We start from the raw sequence: 19,631 nt of genomic DNA on the forward strand, positions 1-19,631 counted from the left end.
TGACACTGAAGACTGGAGTAATGATGCTGAAAATTCAGCTTTGCATCACAGGAATAAATTATTTTTTTAAGTATATTCAAATAGAAAACTATTATTTTAAGTTGTAATAATATTTCACAATATTACTGTTTTTTTTTTCTTCTGTATTTTTTATCAAATAAACGCAGCCTTGATAAGCATTAGAGACTTCTTTCAAAAATATAAAAAAATGTAACGTTTCCAATAGGGATGCAACGATACCATTTTTTCAGAACCGATCCGATCCGATACCAAAAATTCTGAGTATCGGCCGATACCGATCCGTACCGATACCAGCGCAGTTTTTTTTTTTATCAAGTAGAATTTCTATAACTCTGTGTTGAACTGATAATAAGAACTGAAAAAAATAAATACAACAACAAAAAAGATATGATCATAATCTGACATAAATGCTATTATAAACTAGATTAGTGTATAATTCAGCAGTAAAATTTAGTCTAGAAAAATCACGAGTGCACAATAATTGTATAAAATCTGAACATTTTGTAAAAAAAAAAAAAAAAAAAAAAACCCTTTTAGTGGGGAACAAATTAGAGACAATATGTGTAACACTAAATCTGGTAAAACTTTACACATTGCTCTTTGTATTGTTGTAAAATACATTCATGAAAAACAAGATAAAAATCAAAAATAGCAATTATTTTATATCCTACTATAAAATTGAGACATTTTTTAAATGTATAGCACAGCTGTTTAATGAGGTAGCAACATAATAGATAGGACAGAACAAGAACGGCTATTGATAATCTTTCATTGCGTCACTGTATTATGATATGAAAGGCTCCAATACAGTGCGGCACACAGCGCTTATGCTCATCCCGAGCGCAGAATGATGCGCTTGAAGCAGCATGAGTCACAGCGCGCAGCGCGTCGAGTCCGCATTGAAAAGTTTAAAGCACAAAGAAAATACATATTGATGCGTAGTGTATTATACAGTATCTATCTATGCAATAGTCTATTCAGCATTTTCTTTTAACAGTTTTAAATTTCAGTTACTGTGCGAGTGAAGAACAAATAGTGCTCTGACTTTACTGCAGTGTTGTGATCTAACAGACACCCGGTAGAAAGTAACATGATTAAGGTACAGCAATAAAGTCCAGCAAGATAAAGTTGTTTTATGCGAAACCATAGACCTTTATCTACAGATCAAGTATAATAATAGTAACATTGAATCATCTTGGAGAGAGTTTCATCGTGTTAACTGTCGTAACCGAACGCGACGCGCTGTTTGAGTGCTGAATGAAGAATGATTGACAGCCGGAGCTGAGGTAAACGTTTACCTTGAATTTAACAACTTAAATATTAATTTATATCTCACATTATACTATATAATGGCTTCAGAACACTTATAATATTGTGCACGAAAACGTATGGTGCTTTATAATGTTTGTGTGCCTTTTGTGGGGCTTAACAATAACACTGAATAGTATACACACAATATCGGATTTGGATCGGCCTCATCTGACCGATACCCGATCCGCCAAAAATGGCAGTATCGGAGCCGATATCGATACTGAGTATCGGATCGGTGCATCCCTAGTTTCCAAACTTTTGACCTGTACTGTATATTATATTCTGCTCCACATTGCAGCTTATTTTTTCAAATACCTGCCCACTTAAACAGTAAGAAACCACCAGACTGACGCGTAAAGCGAGCAACCACAGTTAACTTCGTTTTTTTCGATGTGAAATTGATTTACACGATAATAAACTGATGTGAAAAATCTAATTCAAATTATAGCAAACGAATCTCAGCGAAACAGAGAAATTTGAATTAATGTTAGTTAATCCAAAGATTAGTTTGTCTCAAAGAGTTTATTGTTTTAGTCCTTTTTAGACCTTGTAAACACAACATTGTTTCTATTAGGACTGATTTAGAGGTTTTTAAAGTGCCCCTATAATGTTATATTAAAGATTCCTAATTTTGTTTTCGGGGTCTTCTACAATAGGTTTACATGTATCCAAGGTCAAAAACACTTTAATTTTCTCATAATATACATATAAAATTTGAATATCGTGCAAAAGGTCATTTATTTCAGTAATTCAACTTAAAAGGTGAAACTAATATATTATATAGACTCATTACATGCAAGATGAGATATTTCAAGCCTTTATTTGTTATAATTTTGATGATTATGGCTTACAGCTTATGCAAACCTTAATTTGCATAAGCTGTAAGCCATAATCATAAAAATTATAACAAATAAAGGCTTGAAATATCTCACCTTGCATGTAATGAGTCTATATAATATATTAGTTTCACCTTTTAAGTTGAATTACTGAAATAAATGAACTTTTGCACAATGTTCTAATTTTCTCACAGTGTCTGAAACGGCCCGATAAAGGATTCAGTCTCTCTAACCTCTCCTTTCTGAGAGCCTGCTCTGCTCTGATTGGTGAGATGTCCCAGTCTGTTTTGATTGGTCCACCGTTTGCAGCGCGTGTCGGAAACAAAATTGCCATTATCATCTCTGAATTTCAGCGCTTGTATACACAGTGATACAAATTTAATTGATTGCAGTGGTTTTACCATATCAATTCAAGCCTGAGTCTGATAATGAAACTAGGAGAAGTAGCTGATCAACCTGAACCACCATCACAAGCACGACTTCAGCAGGTCGTTTCTAAGTGGTAGGCATTGCTCGCGGGCAGCTAAAGAAGACCTTAGGCTGGCATTATTCAAGTTTGTTACAAACCTACGTAGGTTCAAGCAGGATGTAAGCCTGGAATTACTGACAGCTTGTTTCAGGCAGTTCCGAATCGGTTCGTTCTTTTGGTAGACAATAACTCCATTTACCTGCACTTTGATCTTTGAAACTTTTGCAGACTTTTTACATTCACAAACGGCTTTATTACACACTACGTCAAAGGTAATATCCGAATAGGCATAATAGGGGCACTATTAATAAGATAAGCCAGCCAATCAGATTTCGAAAGAAGGACCTTAACAAATTGGTTCATGAGGTGAGAGTGCATGAAACAGTTGAAGGCCATTGCATAGAAGGTACATTTCCTGAGCTTTGTGTGTCTGCATGTCCAGAGTGTTTCCAGTTGGTTTCCACACAGCTGCCCAAGTCAGCAGATCAGGAGGTGGAGGCCAAAGAGCTGTCTGCTGTTTCCAGTCATATCAGCCCAAACCCCAGCTGCACAGCCTTTGGGCGAGGGGTAAGAGCTCACTCATTACTGTCTTTTTGGGTGGTTATTGCATCCATTTTATTTTTTCAAGGCTTTGCCTGTTGATTAATGTTTTGAAAGTTTCTGTTTTTACCACATCCTTGAGGTTTCTGTTTTGTCGTCTTTTTAGTACATGGCTACTGTACATTGATAGGCCTTTCAGGCACAGAATGTTAAAACTTAGGACGCATCACATGGCCATGTAAAAACATGATGCCATCCTGAACAAATCTAGGATTCATAAAATGTAGCTGAAGTGTTGGTCCTTTTCTATGTGGTAAAAAACTATTAATGTGAAAAACAAACCAATAAAATTGTACTTGCATTAAAACAAAGACACAATGACAGCATGAAAAGAATATTTCTTAATATACATTTAAACTATACACTTAATTCCAATACTTTGTGTAGCTGAAACTTCACTGTATATATAAATCCCATCATAACAGAACATTAAATAGTAACAGATCTCACCCTATATTAATCTTGAGGAAGAAAACGTATAAAATGTACACTTGGTTTCAACATTTACTCTCCCCACAGCATGCTGGGGACTTAAAACTCTGCTGTGACTTTGAGTTCTGCTTAATAATAATAATATTTTTTTGCTCACATAACTTTCTATTAATTGCAATGAACTTTTAGTAATATTTGAGATGAACTCACTTCATTTAGTAAGTTTGATATTAGGTTTTACAGTGAGTGTAGTGAAGTTTTTTTTTTAATATTCATATGTTCTTCAGAGACAAACAAACAGCCGTTGTTTTTTATATAGTTCTTTCTAATGCCACATTTATAGCTGATTTGCTTTGGTTGATACAAAAAAAAATAAAAAATACTGTTGTAAACCGGGTCCAAACCTAGGGATATTCCAAATACAGAGAAGCCAGTAATTATTTTCATGTTATGGCCAATATTAACTATTTTGTGTAAATAAAATAAAAAATTAAACTAAATTACTAAAAATAGATATCACAATATTTTAATGTTCAGTATAAAAATGGATATTCATTTTGAGATTTGACAGGCTAGATTTAGCAGTACATTTTAATTACATTTAACAGTGTAATTAAATTAATTTATTCGTTTTTTTTAAAGATGAACTTTTAAGTGAAAGTTAAATGGCAGCAAAGGTAAACTAAAGTGTAAAATATGAGAAATGAGCATGTACAATAAAATATTCACTATCAACCAATATCGGATATTTCTATGAAGATGTAGTCATAAATTATAACAGAGGACAGATCTTTAAAAATAAAGTCTACAGTTTTACCAATAGTACAGACTAATCACAAAAATCTGTATTAACATCTCCCTCGAGGCGAGCCTGTGTTTTATTATTATTATGATGTAATATTAAACATTAGTTCACGTCTGGCCGTGTGAAGGTTGCTCTGGGTGAAGACTATGTCATACCTGCTCAGCTTGTAATGGATAAATCCGTCTACATCCTGCACAGTCATTGCCCGTGTAAGAGGGTTGCTGTGGATAAGTAAACATGGTTGAAACCCCCTGTAGGTTAATTATCGTGGCACATCCTGGTGTTATTTTTGTAGACCGAGTACCGTGTGCAACCCTATTGCAGCTTTACTAGTTGTTTTGATAAAGCCACTACACATCATGACTTCTCAATCTCAAGCTTATTTGTGGTGATGTACAAATAAGAAAGACCTGTACACTTCTTCAAGCTCAAGGCTTGAATTTCAAAACTGACCAGCAACCTTCCAGTTAGCTCGAGAGAATCAGTCGTTTCTTTAACATTGCGTTTTTTTTTTTAGGGGGAATACATAGCATTTGCCAGGAACCTGCAACTTGATGTTTATTTCTTCAGGAAGCAGAAGACATACAGGTAATGACCACTGTATCCTGAATAGCCTTTTTAAGGTCAGAACATGTAAGAACATGTCCAACCGCACTGCTTATTTACTGGCCTTAGGGAACACATGACACGTGTTTTGGCCCTTCTGTTGGTTTTTCAAATACCACCACTTTTTTTTGTGTGAAAACAACAAAGTTGAGACAACACCACCTTATAGAAATAGTTCTCCTCAAAATGAAAATGGTCATTTACTTACTCTCATGTCATTTCAAAACTGAATGACTTTCTTCAATTGAACACTAAAGGTATTACTGATATTCACACTTTGCAGTTTGTCACACCATCCAGTTGGTTTTTATAGAACAAGCACTCAGCAACTGATTTCATAGGTGAAGTAACATATTTACATATTTATAAGTAACTTACAACACCTATAGCTCTGTAAGGCTGCTTGCAAATTCTATGTATTGTGAAAAGTGCTATACAAATAAACACTTATTGATAATATGGATAGATAATACAATTTTGAAAAGTGTGAAATAAATTGTGTAAAAATGAAGTAAAAAATGTGTTGCTTAAAACAAATCTCAAAATAAAGATATCGATGATTATAATTAGTTATTAGTAGTAGTGTATAATAAAACAATTAATATTATCTCGTTATTGTCATTTATTTGTCATTGGTTGTTGGACAATTAAACAGAAAAATCTGTATTTGTACTGGTCATAAAGGTAATATCCGTAGATTTTTACTTAAAGTACCATATTTGTGTGTGGATGCATCAGGGAATAATGACTTAATGACATATGGCTCGACAGCATCCGTCCTCTTTCGCTTTCATTACATGGATATTCTTTAAAAAAAAAAATATTTGTGTTAAATGAAAGAAGTTAAAGGTATAGCGGAGGATTTTCCAGAATTTTAGAAAAGAACCGCCTTTTCCATTTTTTGAAAAAATGCACATGCGCAACACTCTACCTGCTCCCGAGAGGGAACGCCTATTAAACGTGCGCACGAGAGAGCATGCACGAGCTAATCATAGCTTACATTAACTTTTACTAGCAGTGATTTTAAATGGATTTCTCCAAATAGCATGCCAAACTTTACCTGTCAAGTAGAAACTTCGCGACTGATGCATCAGTGGGAAGCCCAACCTGTGTTTTGAGCGCACTGAATCGTGTGCACGTACGACGGCCTTACGTAAACATATCACCAGAATGATTGACACTTAGGAGGACCAATAGTCTTGATGATCCACCCGGAAAAAGAAAATCTCCGCTATACCTTTAAGTAATTGGGGCAATAAGTGTAAATGACAATTTGGTCACACTTTAGATTAGGGTACAATTCTCACTATTAACTACGACTTTTGCCTCAAGCTCCTAATTACTGGTCATTAATAGAAAGGTAGTAAGGATGTAGAATATGGTCATGCAGAATAAGGCATTAATATGTGCTTTATAAGTACTAATAAACAGCCAATATCCTAGTAATATGCATGCTAATAAGCTAGTAGTTAATAGTGAGAATTGGATCCTAAACTAAAGTGTTACCGACAAGTTTTATTTTTGGGTGAACTGTTCCTTTTAAAGTAATTTTTTTTTCCTCTTTGTAGTTTCTATCTAAAAGCCACAGATAAGAAAGGAGGCAAAAATGCATTCACATGCATAGCCTGTAACCCCACAGACGACTGCATCGCCACCGGTCATGAAGATGGAAAGATTCGCCTCTGGTAAGGCCAGAGTTCACCGTCCAGTGTTTTAGTTCATATGCAGGTCACATGATCAGAATTGGAGGTTTGATTTAACTTGCTTTGTTTTTGCTACAGGAGAAACTTCAATCACAAAAAGGAGTATACATATTCCACCCTGCACTGGCATCACAATGCTGTAAACACTTTGTGTTTTACTCCAGAAGGTGGGTGGTTTTGGGTGTATTTCACACTTTCTCACCTCTTCTGCTGTGTTAAATGTGTGTTAGAGTCCCCATCTGAGAAAACACAACTGTTATTGTCTCTACAGGCACTAATCTGCTGAGTGGAGGCATTGAGTCGGTGCTTGTCAAGTGGCAGTGTGGGGGAGGCAGCAAAAAAGATGTCTTGCCCCGTCTCGGAGGATCCATTTTACATGTATCTGGATCACCTGATGGGCAGTTGTTTTGTGTCTCCCATTCAGACAACAGTAAGTCTTCAGCTTTGGGCTGTATTTCACAAATTTCACTCTAAACGATTTAAAGAATATTGTTTTGCATAAGGACAGTCTATTTTTATTCATTGTGACATTATTATGATAAATCCCCCATGTCAATAACATAATGCAAAAAAAAAAAGGTAAATAATTGTACATTGTGGTTTTTATTGTACTGTCCTAATTTTGATTTAAATTGATTTATTACTGCATTTCTACTTGGGGAAAAATATATGGAAAAAATTCAGCAAAATAGGTTTTGTTCTAACTAGCTTTAACCCTCAGGCACACCGTGCCGTATTCAACAGTGTAGAAGCACCTTGTGCCGTAATGAACAGTGTAGAGGGGAAATAACATGTTAACAAGAACAGCCTTCTGTCTGTATGGTCTTGGCTTTGCTCGCTTTCATCACTTTCTCACCGTCGCCGATTCAAGTTGATGATTCAGCCAAAAAACTAGCTGACTAGAGCCAACAGTGCGGAACACAAGGAAAAACGAAGACGACCGACGCTCAAAAACAGCCTGATATTGCCCGACAGCCGACCGTCGGCTTGGTGTGTTATCCTTCAGATATCATTTGATCTTTGATGAATAGAAATTTCAAAAGAACAGCTTTTATTTGACGTAGAAAACTTTTGTAACATTTTAAATGTCTTTACTGTCACTTTTGATCAATTTAATGTATCCTTGTTGAATAAAATAAAATAAAAATTCAATTAAATGTTAATTACCTCAAACTTTTACATGGTATTGTAATTGATACTGTTTTGGCCCAATTAGATTTCACGGTAAGAAAATATGCCACAAAAATATAAACAAAGCAATCAAGTTATTTCGCTTTTAGCGCATGAGCAGTGCACTGTTCTGTGCAGGTGACGGTGATGGTAGTCGTGTGAAACTTTGCCGTGCACTGAATAAAGTTTTACGTCATCTTACCTGAGCATTCGAATGCACGAATATTTTCGTGATTACATGAGCCGAATAGAATGAAGAAAGTGATCAGCGTGATTGATATTCAAAATGCTAAGCAAACGCTGCTTTGGTTACGCTTTGTATATCTGCAGTCTTAGTTTCTGTTTTACAATGACTGAAAAAGGCCATTGATACCGGCTGATACAGACAGATATTTACTTATACGCAGGTGCAGAACGCACATGCTAGTTGACAGTCACCTTTAGTCTTTTTGGTGTGTTCAAGCGCAGCTTTTTTTTTGAAAGGCGGCAACACAGTCAGCTTTCGTCGCCGCTAGTTCTTTGACGTCGGCTTGGTGTGTGCCGGCCTTAAAGATGAAATAAATGCAGCTGTTGTGAGCATAAGAAACTTCTTTCAAAAGCATTTAAAAAATCGTTCTCTTCCTGATTGGCTGTTTATTATATAATATTGTAACATCACACTTGATTAAAACACTAATTTAGCTAATGAGAATTTGGGCAGAAATTGTTATTAAATATTATGTTGCATTTCAAAAAAACTAAATGGCCTCACTTGCTTTATGCAATGTATTTTTTTTTCTTCTATTGTTTTATGGATGAATTACAACCTGGGGATTTCGTGAAATGCACAGTTCGAGTCAGTCTATGGCCACATATTTCAGTATGGTATAATTTTGCACTGCTTTCTGGGTTGTCATTTTCCTTCTCTTCCTCCTCAGAGATCACAGTTATCGAGGGCAACTTCAAAGTGTCTGGATTGATTCAGGGTTTAGTCACAGGTTTGTAAAGTCTCATTTGCACGAACCGTTTGGACTTCACAACTATGGCAGTAAAAGTTTATTCCTTCCGATGCTTTCAGGTGACAGCGTTTTGACTGATCTAATGATTGATCCACACAGTAAAGCTTTAGTGCTGAATGGGAAACCGGGTCATCTGCAGTTCTACTCCCTGCTACGTGACAAGCATCTCTACAATGTGAGTCTAAGACTGTCGATCATATGATAAAGCCTAAATTTTCTCATGTATATGGGGAAGTATGTTTTGGAAAATGTGTTTTCACATGACATATTAGTTGAGCGTTCTGCTGACACGGGTCATTGACTGTTGCAAGAACATGTCAGGTGAAATCACATGATATGTGGGCCCCTTTTCATGTTTTTTTTTGTTATATATATATATATATATTTTTTTTTTTTTTTGGATAAATGTGTGCATAACTGTCTTTTTGTTGTATTCACAGCTGGACATAGTGCAGCAAGAATATATTTATGAAGCAGGTCTGGATCAGTTTGAGGTGGTAAAGGCTGTCTTTGACGTAAAAGGGTCCTGGCTTGCTACAGTGGAGGAAAGGGGACGAGAATCCTCAGATCTTGAGTTTTTTCTCAAACTGTGGGCTTTCGATGAGACAACGCAAAGGTATTCATGCTAGCATGGAATAGTGTTGTCAATTTTTTTTTTAAATATGACGATACCAGCATTTCCCTCTAGCATTTTGAGCGCTGTTCAATTTAACGTAACATACATACATGTAGAGAGTGCGTGAACACAATGGCCAATCAGAGACATATTTGTTGAACACGTGAACACAATGGCCAATCAGAGACATATATGTTGAGCGCATGAACACAATGGCCAGTCAGAGACATATATGTTGAGCGCGTGAACACAATGGCCAATCAGAGACATGTATGTTGAGTGCGTGAATGCAATGGCCAACAAGAGGTGTTCAAGAATACATTCAACAGCGTAAATAACGTAAACCACGTAAATCACTTTCTATTTAACTGTTATAAGAACAGTCAAATATTTAGGTGCTCCTAAATCCCAAAATATCACATAAACCATGACTTTGTTTATTAATTGTTTATACATTTTCTTGTTTATTAGAATTACTTCATTATTATTTTTAGCTTTTAGACATGTATATTTCTGCAGGTTTGCCAAAGAACATTTTGCCAGCAGTGGCAAAAATGTATATATTTTATAGGCCACTATTCAAAAATATGGGGTCGGAGATTATTATTTATTTCTAAGTTTTCGAACATTAAGTCGCTTATGCTCACCAAGGCTGCATTGACTTGATCTGAAATTTAACAATTTAAAATAACTGTTTTCTAATTGAATATATTTAGTGTTATTTATTCCTGTGATGTTAAAGCTGAATTTCCATCAGTTATTACTCTTAGTACTTACTTCTTATAGTCTTACTATAGAAATCATTCTAATATGCTGATTTGGTGCTCAAGAAACATTTTTTTATTATTATCAATGTTGAACACAATTGTGTTGATTTTAATATTTAACTGGAAACCTTGATTAATGAATCAAAGAATCCTGAAAAAGTTTCATTTATTTGAAATAGAAATCTGTCTTAACTGTCTCTTTTGATCAATTTAATAAGTCCTTGTGGAATTAAAGTTGTTGTTGTTTTTTATTAAAGTTTTTTAATATATATATATATATATATATATATATATATATATATATAAGAAACTGACTTTTGAACAGTAGTATAGAAATTTTCATATTTCTAAACAGACTTTATTTCTGGACTGTAATTGTGTATTGTTCTGTCCCATTAGCTTCGTACTGAACACTAGCATCTCTGCCGCCCACACGGATCGGATTATTTCCATGTGCTTCAGCTCTTCTGAGGAGACCACCATGCTGGTGACCACAGCAGAAGACAGCCAGTTCAAAGCATGGTGTCAGGATGGTGACGCAGACACTCAACGTGAGTCAAACCCTCCAGATGTTTGCAAAGGTGTTAATGTTGGCTTGAGAAGTCCAACACCAAAGATCATGAGTCTGAATCCAGACATACCTGTCTCACCGCAACATTTCCATTTGTGTTTTAGAGGACCAGAACTTCTGGTCATGTGATTTTGTGGGAAGCTACCATAACTTAAAGCCCAGCAACTGCACTTTCTCGGCCGATAGCTCTCTCCTGGCGGTGAGCTTCCAAGAAGTGGTCACCATATGGAGCCCGGACACCTGGGAGCTGCTCACCACCCTCTGCCAACCACCTGGACAAATAAGGTGGTACTAGATGTTCCCTGTCTTCAAATCAGCCAGTCTAAACTCTTTCTGGTGTGGTTTAGAGGTGTATCCCATTCAGAGCAGTTGGTTGCATTCACTGAGCTCATTTCAGGCTGTCCGCACAGTTTCAATGGTAGTAACTTACCAATGAAGTTTTAGATGCTGGCCAGACAGACTGGGGATTCAGTCCTGCTTAAGGAGTTGGGTGCAAGCCAACCTCTGCAGGGTCACCAGGGACACAGTTTCACTGTCGTTCTTTTAAAATAAAAAGGAAGTTCATTAAGTTCAGCTCAAGTGCATGACATTCTTTGTCAACTGTTCTCAGTTCTTCCTTTTCTCCCTGCATCACACTAGATTTTTTGATACATATCGATACTGAAATTTAAAATGGTTTTAAATTCTAATTTTCCACAGTGTCGATGCACCGATACAAGATGTGCTTTCTTGCTCTTTTCTCAGACAACATGGATTCAGTTGATAAGAAAGCAAAAGTAAAGAATTTATACCCTTAAAGAGAGAGTTCACCCAAAAATGAAAAGTCTCTCATTTACTCACCCTCATGCTATCCTCAACATATATGACTTTCTTTCTTCAGATAAACAAAGGTTTTTTTTTTTTAGGCAAATAATCCAGTCTATATAATACCATTGAATGGCTTCTGCTTGTTTGACTCACAGAGATGGGTTATTTTCCTAAAAATCTTGGTTTGTGTTTATCTAAAGCAAGTCAGTCATATATGTCTTGGATGCAATAAGGGTGAGTAAATGAGATTTTTGGGTGAACTATCCCTTTATTGTTGTGGCAATTTTTCCTTATGGTTTCAAAAATGTATTGAATAACAATCTTTTTCAAGCTATTGTACCGAAGTTAGAAATTCAAGTATCATGACAACACAAGTAAATTGGTCTTGGAAGTGTTCACCCAAACAATGAAAAATCCGTAATTTGGTTCAAGTTTCTTTGTGATACACATGCAGAATGCATCGGTTCCTTTTATCATGCTTTTACGGTTGCTGCGTTTTCCTGTGACCCTTCAAATTGCGCAAATTGTGTAAACGTGGCAATTTAGCAAAAATCACCCAGATTTCACAAAATTCACTTGCATGAGGTGGTTTTTCAGGCAATTCGAAAAAGGAATATTTTGCAAAACTGCAGTGGAAACTGTTTTTTTTTTTGCATTTACAGGTCACCTGGCGTACGTAAAAGTCGATCATTCTTTAAAATGACGTGGTATGTTTGGACAGGAGACGAGACAGTTCTTTATTGAACTCATCAAAAATAAAAGAATTACGTTATATTATAAAATGCCTCAATTTGTCAAGACCTCGAAGCAGATAGGAGGGAGAAACACCTCATACGCGGCCGCTAATGCTTGGATAGCACTCATACGTCTCTTTCGATTAAAAATAATGACTGGCGCATTGGCTACGATATACGTACTAAAGCTACCAACGTCCTTTGCCATGTTTTTTTAGAATGATTTATCGCGAGCGGAAATAATACGTTTTAGTCGCATAACATCGGTGTAATTACCAGGCAAGTGAAAGCACTATAAAAAAAAGATTTATATGCATATCATAACTTTGTGAGATGAAAAGATTGAAATTGATCAATTTGATTTATTTATTTGATTTATTAATATTTATCAATTCACTTTGATAAGAAAACTAGCAATGTCTCTTTTGTGAATGAATTGTTCAAGTCAGATTTTTCCAGAGAACTTGTTAACCCAGTTCACAAAACTGTTGTAAATGACTGGTTCACTAATCGGACTCATTTGAGTTTGTGCTTTTTTGTAATTGCTTGAAAAACATGAACAGTACTGTGGAAAATGTTTCCATTTGTCATATGACAACATGATGACAGAATTTTCACTTTTTGGGTAAACTATTCTTTAAAGGTAGTTTATACAGTATTTTACTGTATTGTGTATTATGAAGCATAGAAGGTGAATATATATATATATATATATATATATATATATATATATATATATAATAATTCAGAATGTCAGCGAGTGCTAAATCGGCTTTGTACAGTATTTCCAATCCTCTCACACTTTGTTAAAACCATCAAGTTGTGAGCAGCTTTGCATCATGTTTGATCTTTATTATCCCACAAAAAAGTGAGTCTTTTTGTTTATTTGTAGACTTGGATACAATTGTAAGAAGTCAGTCATATTTATTGTTAATGTTTTGTTCGTTGCTGTCCTATCACAGTTTCTGATTAACAGTAAGGCAACTGATTATCATGCACTGAGACTAATCTGATGAAATATGTAAGTGACATGAGCCTTTCTGATCCTGGTGGTCTTTGAATTGGTGAAACCGACTAATGGCAGCTACTTTGATCCACTAGGGACCTTTGTTTCGGCCGATTAAGCTGCTCCAAATATCTGCTTGGCACCACCACCAAGAACCTTCTCTGCTGCTGGAATCTCCTCACTTGTGCATGTAAGTGGTCATTAATATTGGTTCAGTTGCTTTTGAAATTTTGCTATGAGGCATCGGTTGAACGAGCCAGCTTAAAGGGATAGTTCAGCCAAAAATGAACATTGCCTTTTATGTACTCACACTCAAGTTGTTCGAAACAATCTGTAGACTCTTTTTGTTTTTTCTTCCTTTTTTTTCTGCAAGACACAAAAAGAGAAATTTAAAGCATCTCTTTTTTCATATAATGACATTTCACAGCAAAATTGTCTGTCAAGCTCCATTTTGAATCTGTCATATGAACTGCTTTTTATGGTACTTTCATGGGCTTTTTGGTCCATTTAGGAGCTTGATAGCCCTTGGTTACTATAAACATAAAAATAAAAAAAACAGTTTACAGGTTTGAAACATGAAAGCGAGTAAATATTTTTGGGTGAACCTCTGTCTTACCAGGCTTGTTCAGTCTGTTTTTTTTTTTTCACTGTTTGGTTTTGCATGGTCAGATTTACTCAATGTCAAATCTCTTTCTCACAGTGGAATGGAGCACATCTTTGGAAGTTTCCAAGCTGCAGCCGGACCCCTTGTCAGAAAATGTGGCTGCCTTTTCATACCAGTCTAAACATACAGACCGTAAGTGTTTGAAAGGTCCTTGCTTCTTGACATTCTTCATCTCCTCAGTGTTTGGTTAGCAATACACTTGGGCCACGTACACACTGCAACTAAATTCGGTTGTCAATTCACCTTTAAGTGCTTAATCCTGTTTTGTACACACACAGTTCAGTAATTTACAGGAGTGACAACCGCATTCTACAGCCGAATTAACTCTCAAAAAATGCAGGTAGTGACAAAGGCATTTACAAAAATTCTACGCAGTGAACTGAACTGAACAGCTAGTTGTTAGAGGTATTTTAACATGGATCAGAAATGTTTCTCTCTTCTTTGTGCATTGCAAGAAATCAGCCTGGACTCATTCGTGTTGCCAGATCTTTCTAGAAAAACAGCAAACAAGAACAAGCCCACAATAAACCGAAATACATCCAAATGCTTTGTTGAAAATAAGGCCAAAGTATCGTGACCTGCACCTGCTGACTACGTAAACTCCATCGCTTTATGAGCAAGTTTAAACACCATCCCTAAAAACGCTTATAATAAGTGGACATGGCAACACTGCAAGAGCGTGAAGCAGACGCCTTCGCAACTGTGCTTTAGTTAAGATTGCTGAACATAACGAGTCTTTTGTCACTGTAATATTTCTTTGGTCAGAATAGCGGTTACCAAACACACCAGAGATGCCAGTACGTTGCTATTTTTACCACGATGCCAATCATCGTGGTTGTGGGAGCGAGTCTTGTTCCGTACACATACAGAACTGTATTTTACAGAACTGCATTTAAATGCGGTTGTCACTCTTGAAACTTTACAGTGTGTACTTGGCCTTGGCAGTAGTGTGTATTTATGATTGACGCTTTTGGTTTCTTTCATAATAATAGTCATTCAGACTTATTCACAAGCTGCTTTTAATGTGTCCTCTGGTCTCTGTACAGTGTTTGTTTTCAAACCCAGCGAGCCGTTGCCTCTGTTCACCCATGAGAAAGTGTGTTCAGAGAAGGTACATCATGCCATTTTTGTTCCTCGAGAGGAGCCGTTGAATGGATGTGACGAAAGTTGTCAGTGGCTCAACGGATCTCAACTGTACTTCCTCACCCAAAACATGGTACTTCAGTGATAATTCTGAACACGCATGTAAACATAACTGTAGGACAGTTCGTTAGTGTCATTTTTTTTTTAATCAACATTTTTTTCTTCAGATTTAGATGAAGGGTTCCCACAGCAGTGGAAAACATGGATTTTTTTAAATCTTGTTTTTAAGACCTGGATAATATGTGAACATTAACTAAATCTTTAATTTGAACTTAAGTTACGTAGAAAACTATTTTTAATTATCAAATTATTAAATGTGTTATAAATTATATTTATTATAATAAATCAATATTATATTTATATAAATTATATCACTGGCAAGTCATGGAAAAGTATGGGTACAGTGTAAATGTGATTTAGTGTTATACTGTGCATATTGTGTCCTGACATTTAACTAAAATGAACTGTGTTAAATTATCAGGATTTATTGACCTTCAGCATGGTAACAGAGGAGGACAGAATGTTGTCATCAAGTAAACGGGTACAGTCTTTTTTAGTTTTTTTTTTACTCTGCCTTTATGCTCATTTATTTTGTGAGCCCCCAAAGTAACTTTTCATGTGTCTCGTTGGTACAGCTTGTCATTGACGACAGCGTTGCTGTAACTCCATTTTACCTGCTGTTGGGCAAACACAGACAGCAGCAGCAGAAACTCAACACACCATCCCATCCAGCGGCTGACAAACCCCAACAGAAACAGGGCTCAGTTTCCATCAAAGAAGTAAGTAGGGCGTTTTCATTAAGGCGTTTTCTCTATTCATTATTTATATATATATATAAAAAAAATTTATCACGATTCTGAACAAACTAAACAAAATAACATGTCATCTAGACTAGAGGTTGTGACAAAATGTTAATTGCTGCAGTCTATTTAAAATGTTTTATTAATTTGAACTTTTTTTTTTATATCGGTTTGAATTAATGATTCAATGGCTCACTCATAAATACTTCACTTGCTTCATTACTGGATGAATCAGCGTTTTTAAATGATGCAATGAAATCATTTTTTTGTCACTTGCCTCAACCTCAATGCCTACATGATGAGACACTTGAGACAAATTCTAGGCATTAAATTAGGGCTGGGCGATAAAACGATAATTATCGCGATATAATTTTTCTCGATAAAACGATATCAAGAGTTCGATAATGTTTATGCGCCAAAAGCGGAACGAAACTCATTTGAACCGCGCGCCACACGGACCATTTATCCGCTCGGCTCAAAGTCCAAACGGCAGCGCAGCCAGCGCGAGCTCACTAGAGCCGATGCGTTTACTCTGATCGGTCTCGGTCAAGGTCACGAGATCCAGTGAGAAGCGCTTGAATTCAACGAAGAACACAAATGTCTCCGTGATTTAAACCAGTTTAAAGGCAGATGAAACAGCGCTGACAAACAGGAGAAACCCTGTGCGCAACGATACAGTCAGAAGGCTTTTCCGTCAACAAATTACCATCATTTACCATGGATTTACTGTAACGTTAGCCTAGTAATATTAACTGCACCATGAAATGTGGGATTTACATATTGAATTGTATTATATTATTAATGTAGACAATGTATTAAAGGATTAATGGGATATAATTACAGTATTTAATAATGTATTTATGCTACTGTTTTTCATACAAATACCATAGAAACCATAAAGTTACATTTTGCCATGATAGTGAGGTGCTATAGGCTATGCCTGGTTTTATCTGTGGTTATCATGATCTAAATGTATGATACTGGATGACCAATGGTTCATTTGACCACAGACCACAAATCCATTTTCCAATAAAGATATTTATTTTAAGGAAAAATGACATGTTGAATGTTCTACCTCAGATTTGTGAAATGTTCACCTGTTTGGCAAGTGTTTGTCCTGATATGTTCTGACAATAAAGAGTAGTTTAAAACCCACAATTAACGCTCTGATTTCTACGACTTTCACTTAGGAGCAAAAATCTGCCTTTAAACTTGAAAGAAATAAAAATGTGACATTTATTGTGATTAATTATCGATATCGACTGATATAAAAAAATGATCGTGATCATTTTTTTGGGCCATATCGCCCAGCCCTACATTAAATGGTGGCACCATATATCCAACAAAGAGTTACTAGATAAAACCAACACACCCAGTATTTACGAAACACTAATCCAGCGCAATCTGAGATGGGCTGGCCATCTGAGCAGACTGGACAATAGTCGACTACCAAAATAGATGATCTACTCCCAGCTCAAAGAGGGCCACCGTGGCATAGGCAGGCCAAAGCTGTGCTTCAAAGACACAGTTAAAAGAAATCTCAAACATAAACTGATCCCACTAGGCGGCTGGGATCGCCAAGCAAAAAACAGGACTCTGTGGAGAAATCGAATTCGAAGTCGTCGTCATCGGACTCCATGGACAGCAAAATTGTCGCCACCTACTGGCGTAACAATGTTACTGATACAATTGTTATTTGAAGCGCCAAGTTACTTCCAAAAGATGATTTGCTATGTTTTGAACGTTACTGTAGACATCAGTGTTTATATCCGAACTATATCCCAATACTTCTATGATCATTTGAATATTTGTAAGACAGAAATAATGATACTGTGTGGTTGAAAAGACTGTTCTATATGAGACTGATCTATATAAATGACATTTTATATGTCAAATGTCATTTTTAAAGATCAGTGGCACGAACACAGATCTGAATGTTCTGAATGTGATTTTGTCAAAGGTTTAATAGACATAGCTGAATCGTGGTCAATTAGGAATGAGATCGTGTGGGTGTTTGAATCAAGATTGCGATCTTTTAGCTCTAATGTATTATTATATACTGTTTGAATAAAATTAGTACTTTTATTTAGCAAGGACTCTGAATAAATTGATAAAAAATGAAGGTAAAGACACTGTGACAATCGATTTTAAATAAATGCTGTTCTTTTGAACTTTCTATTCAAAGAGTTGTGAGAAGTGTATCATGGTTTCCCCAAAGCTAATAATGAAAATTGTTTTTTGAGCACCAAATCAGCATATTAGATTGATTTCTGATTCAGCTTTGCCATTACATATATTATATTAAAATCAAAATATGGCCAAAACATGCATAGAAATCAATCACACTTGTCACAATATTGCTTTATTTCATCAGTATTCAATATCACCCAGCCATAATTTCAAGCCATGTGGTGGGAATGGAAAAATGGATATTTAAGTATTTAGTTCTTGTTACATCCTCTGATCTTTTTTTTATTTGATTTTTTTTAGTTGTTACACACACCAGCTCATGTTCTACCTGCTGCTTCAGTCCTGTGCTCAATGTTTGTCAATTCCCTCCTGATCTCCAACACCGGAGTCCGGTAAGACCCCCCTCTGGACATGCACAATGGATATTTATGAATATTTGTCTTCTCTGAAAGTTAACCGCAGTAAACATGACTATTTCTCAGTTTCCCTTCTCCTTTTTTTCCTGAGGTGACCTGTACTACAAGCACATTCACTTTATATTTTTGCTTTTGTTTACATGATCACAGAGAGGAAATGGAGTCTTCGGAGCAGGAAATGGACAGTGAGAAAGAGGAAGAGGACTCTGAGGGGGAAATGGAGACCCGTGATAGTCAGCAGGAGCTCAGGGCTCAGGGTTCAGTGGATGAGGTGACGCCAAAACTTTCTAAAGCACAAGAGAGGGAACTGAAGAGGGTCAGAAAGACTGACTTTAGCTGGATGACTGGCCTCATTGTCTCCAAACCATGATGAAGCAAATTCATGATCCTGTTAATGTGTTTTTTTTTTTAAATTCTTCCCAACTTTCTTCAAACCCAGAATGGTGGTTGGTTAGCAGTTGTTTATTCGGATTGCAGCAGCCCACTTGGGATTTGATCAGTGATTCTTTTTGGAACAAAAAGGACAATACTATTTTATAATTCTGAATGTTAGTGTAATGTTCATCCCATTTTCATTAACATTAATTTATAAAGGACTTTTTGAACAATGTGCTATGAAAAATGTATTTTGGTCTATTTGTGCATTGATTTTATAACTTTCTGGTCAACAAATATTGGTCAAAAAGTGCTTCGACTGTTCTGTTTTAATGGTTTATGAGTGGTTTTGGTCAAATGTTAGCCGGTCATGTGTTGGTAACACCTCATTTACTTCAATCCTGTTTTTGTTTTTTTTCTCTGTGTACTAATGTGAACTACAGACAAGGTAAACGAATGTTAACGCCTATATATTAGAACTGCTTTCCAGGAAATGTATCAAAGGTCATGGTTGTGATATACCTTTTTAGGACTGATATTGTATAAAATGAATAGCTCAGGACACAGGGTATTTCACACGTGCACATTTCT

The 19,631-nt window shown here is 36.0% G+C and overlaps 1 protein-coding gene across 1 annotated transcript in view; it reads left to right on the forward strand.

The window, feature by feature from the left end:
* Positions 1-19,493, forward strand: part of wdr75 (WD repeat domain 75) — a 23,786-nt gene extending 4,293 nt beyond the window's left edge. Inside the window, exons 6-22 of the mRNA XM_084420604.1 lie at positions 3,080-3,204; positions 4,992-5,062; positions 6,649-6,765; positions 6,862-6,950; positions 7,055-7,213; positions 8,871-8,930; positions 9,011-9,126; positions 9,392-9,567; positions 10,734-10,885; positions 11,010-11,190; positions 13,548-13,642; positions 14,153-14,248; positions 15,163-15,332; positions 15,741-15,800; positions 15,895-16,038; positions 18,550-18,641; positions 18,816-19,493. Of these exons, the coding sequence (XP_084276730.1) occupies positions 3,080-3,204; positions 4,992-5,062; positions 6,649-6,765; positions 6,862-6,950; positions 7,055-7,213; positions 8,871-8,930; positions 9,011-9,126; positions 9,392-9,567; positions 10,734-10,885; positions 11,010-11,190; positions 13,548-13,642; positions 14,153-14,248; positions 15,163-15,332; positions 15,741-15,800; positions 15,895-16,038; positions 18,550-18,641; positions 18,816-19,035 (2,123 nt within the window). The 3' untranslated portion in view covers positions 19,036-19,493. The remainder of the gene's footprint in view (positions 1-3,079; positions 3,205-4,991; positions 5,063-6,648; positions 6,766-6,861; positions 6,951-7,054; positions 7,214-8,870; positions 8,931-9,010; positions 9,127-9,391; positions 9,568-10,733; positions 10,886-11,009; positions 11,191-13,547; positions 13,643-14,152; positions 14,249-15,162; positions 15,333-15,740; positions 15,801-15,894; positions 16,039-18,549; positions 18,642-18,815) is intronic.
* The last annotated feature ends 138 nt before the right edge of the window (positions 19,494-19,631 follow it).

The sequence above is a fragment of the Rutilus rutilus genome (assembly GCF_951802725.1).
Source record: "Rutilus rutilus genome assembly, chromosome: 10".
NCBI lineage: Eukaryota > Metazoa > Chordata > Actinopteri > Cypriniformes > Leuciscidae > Rutilus > Rutilus rutilus.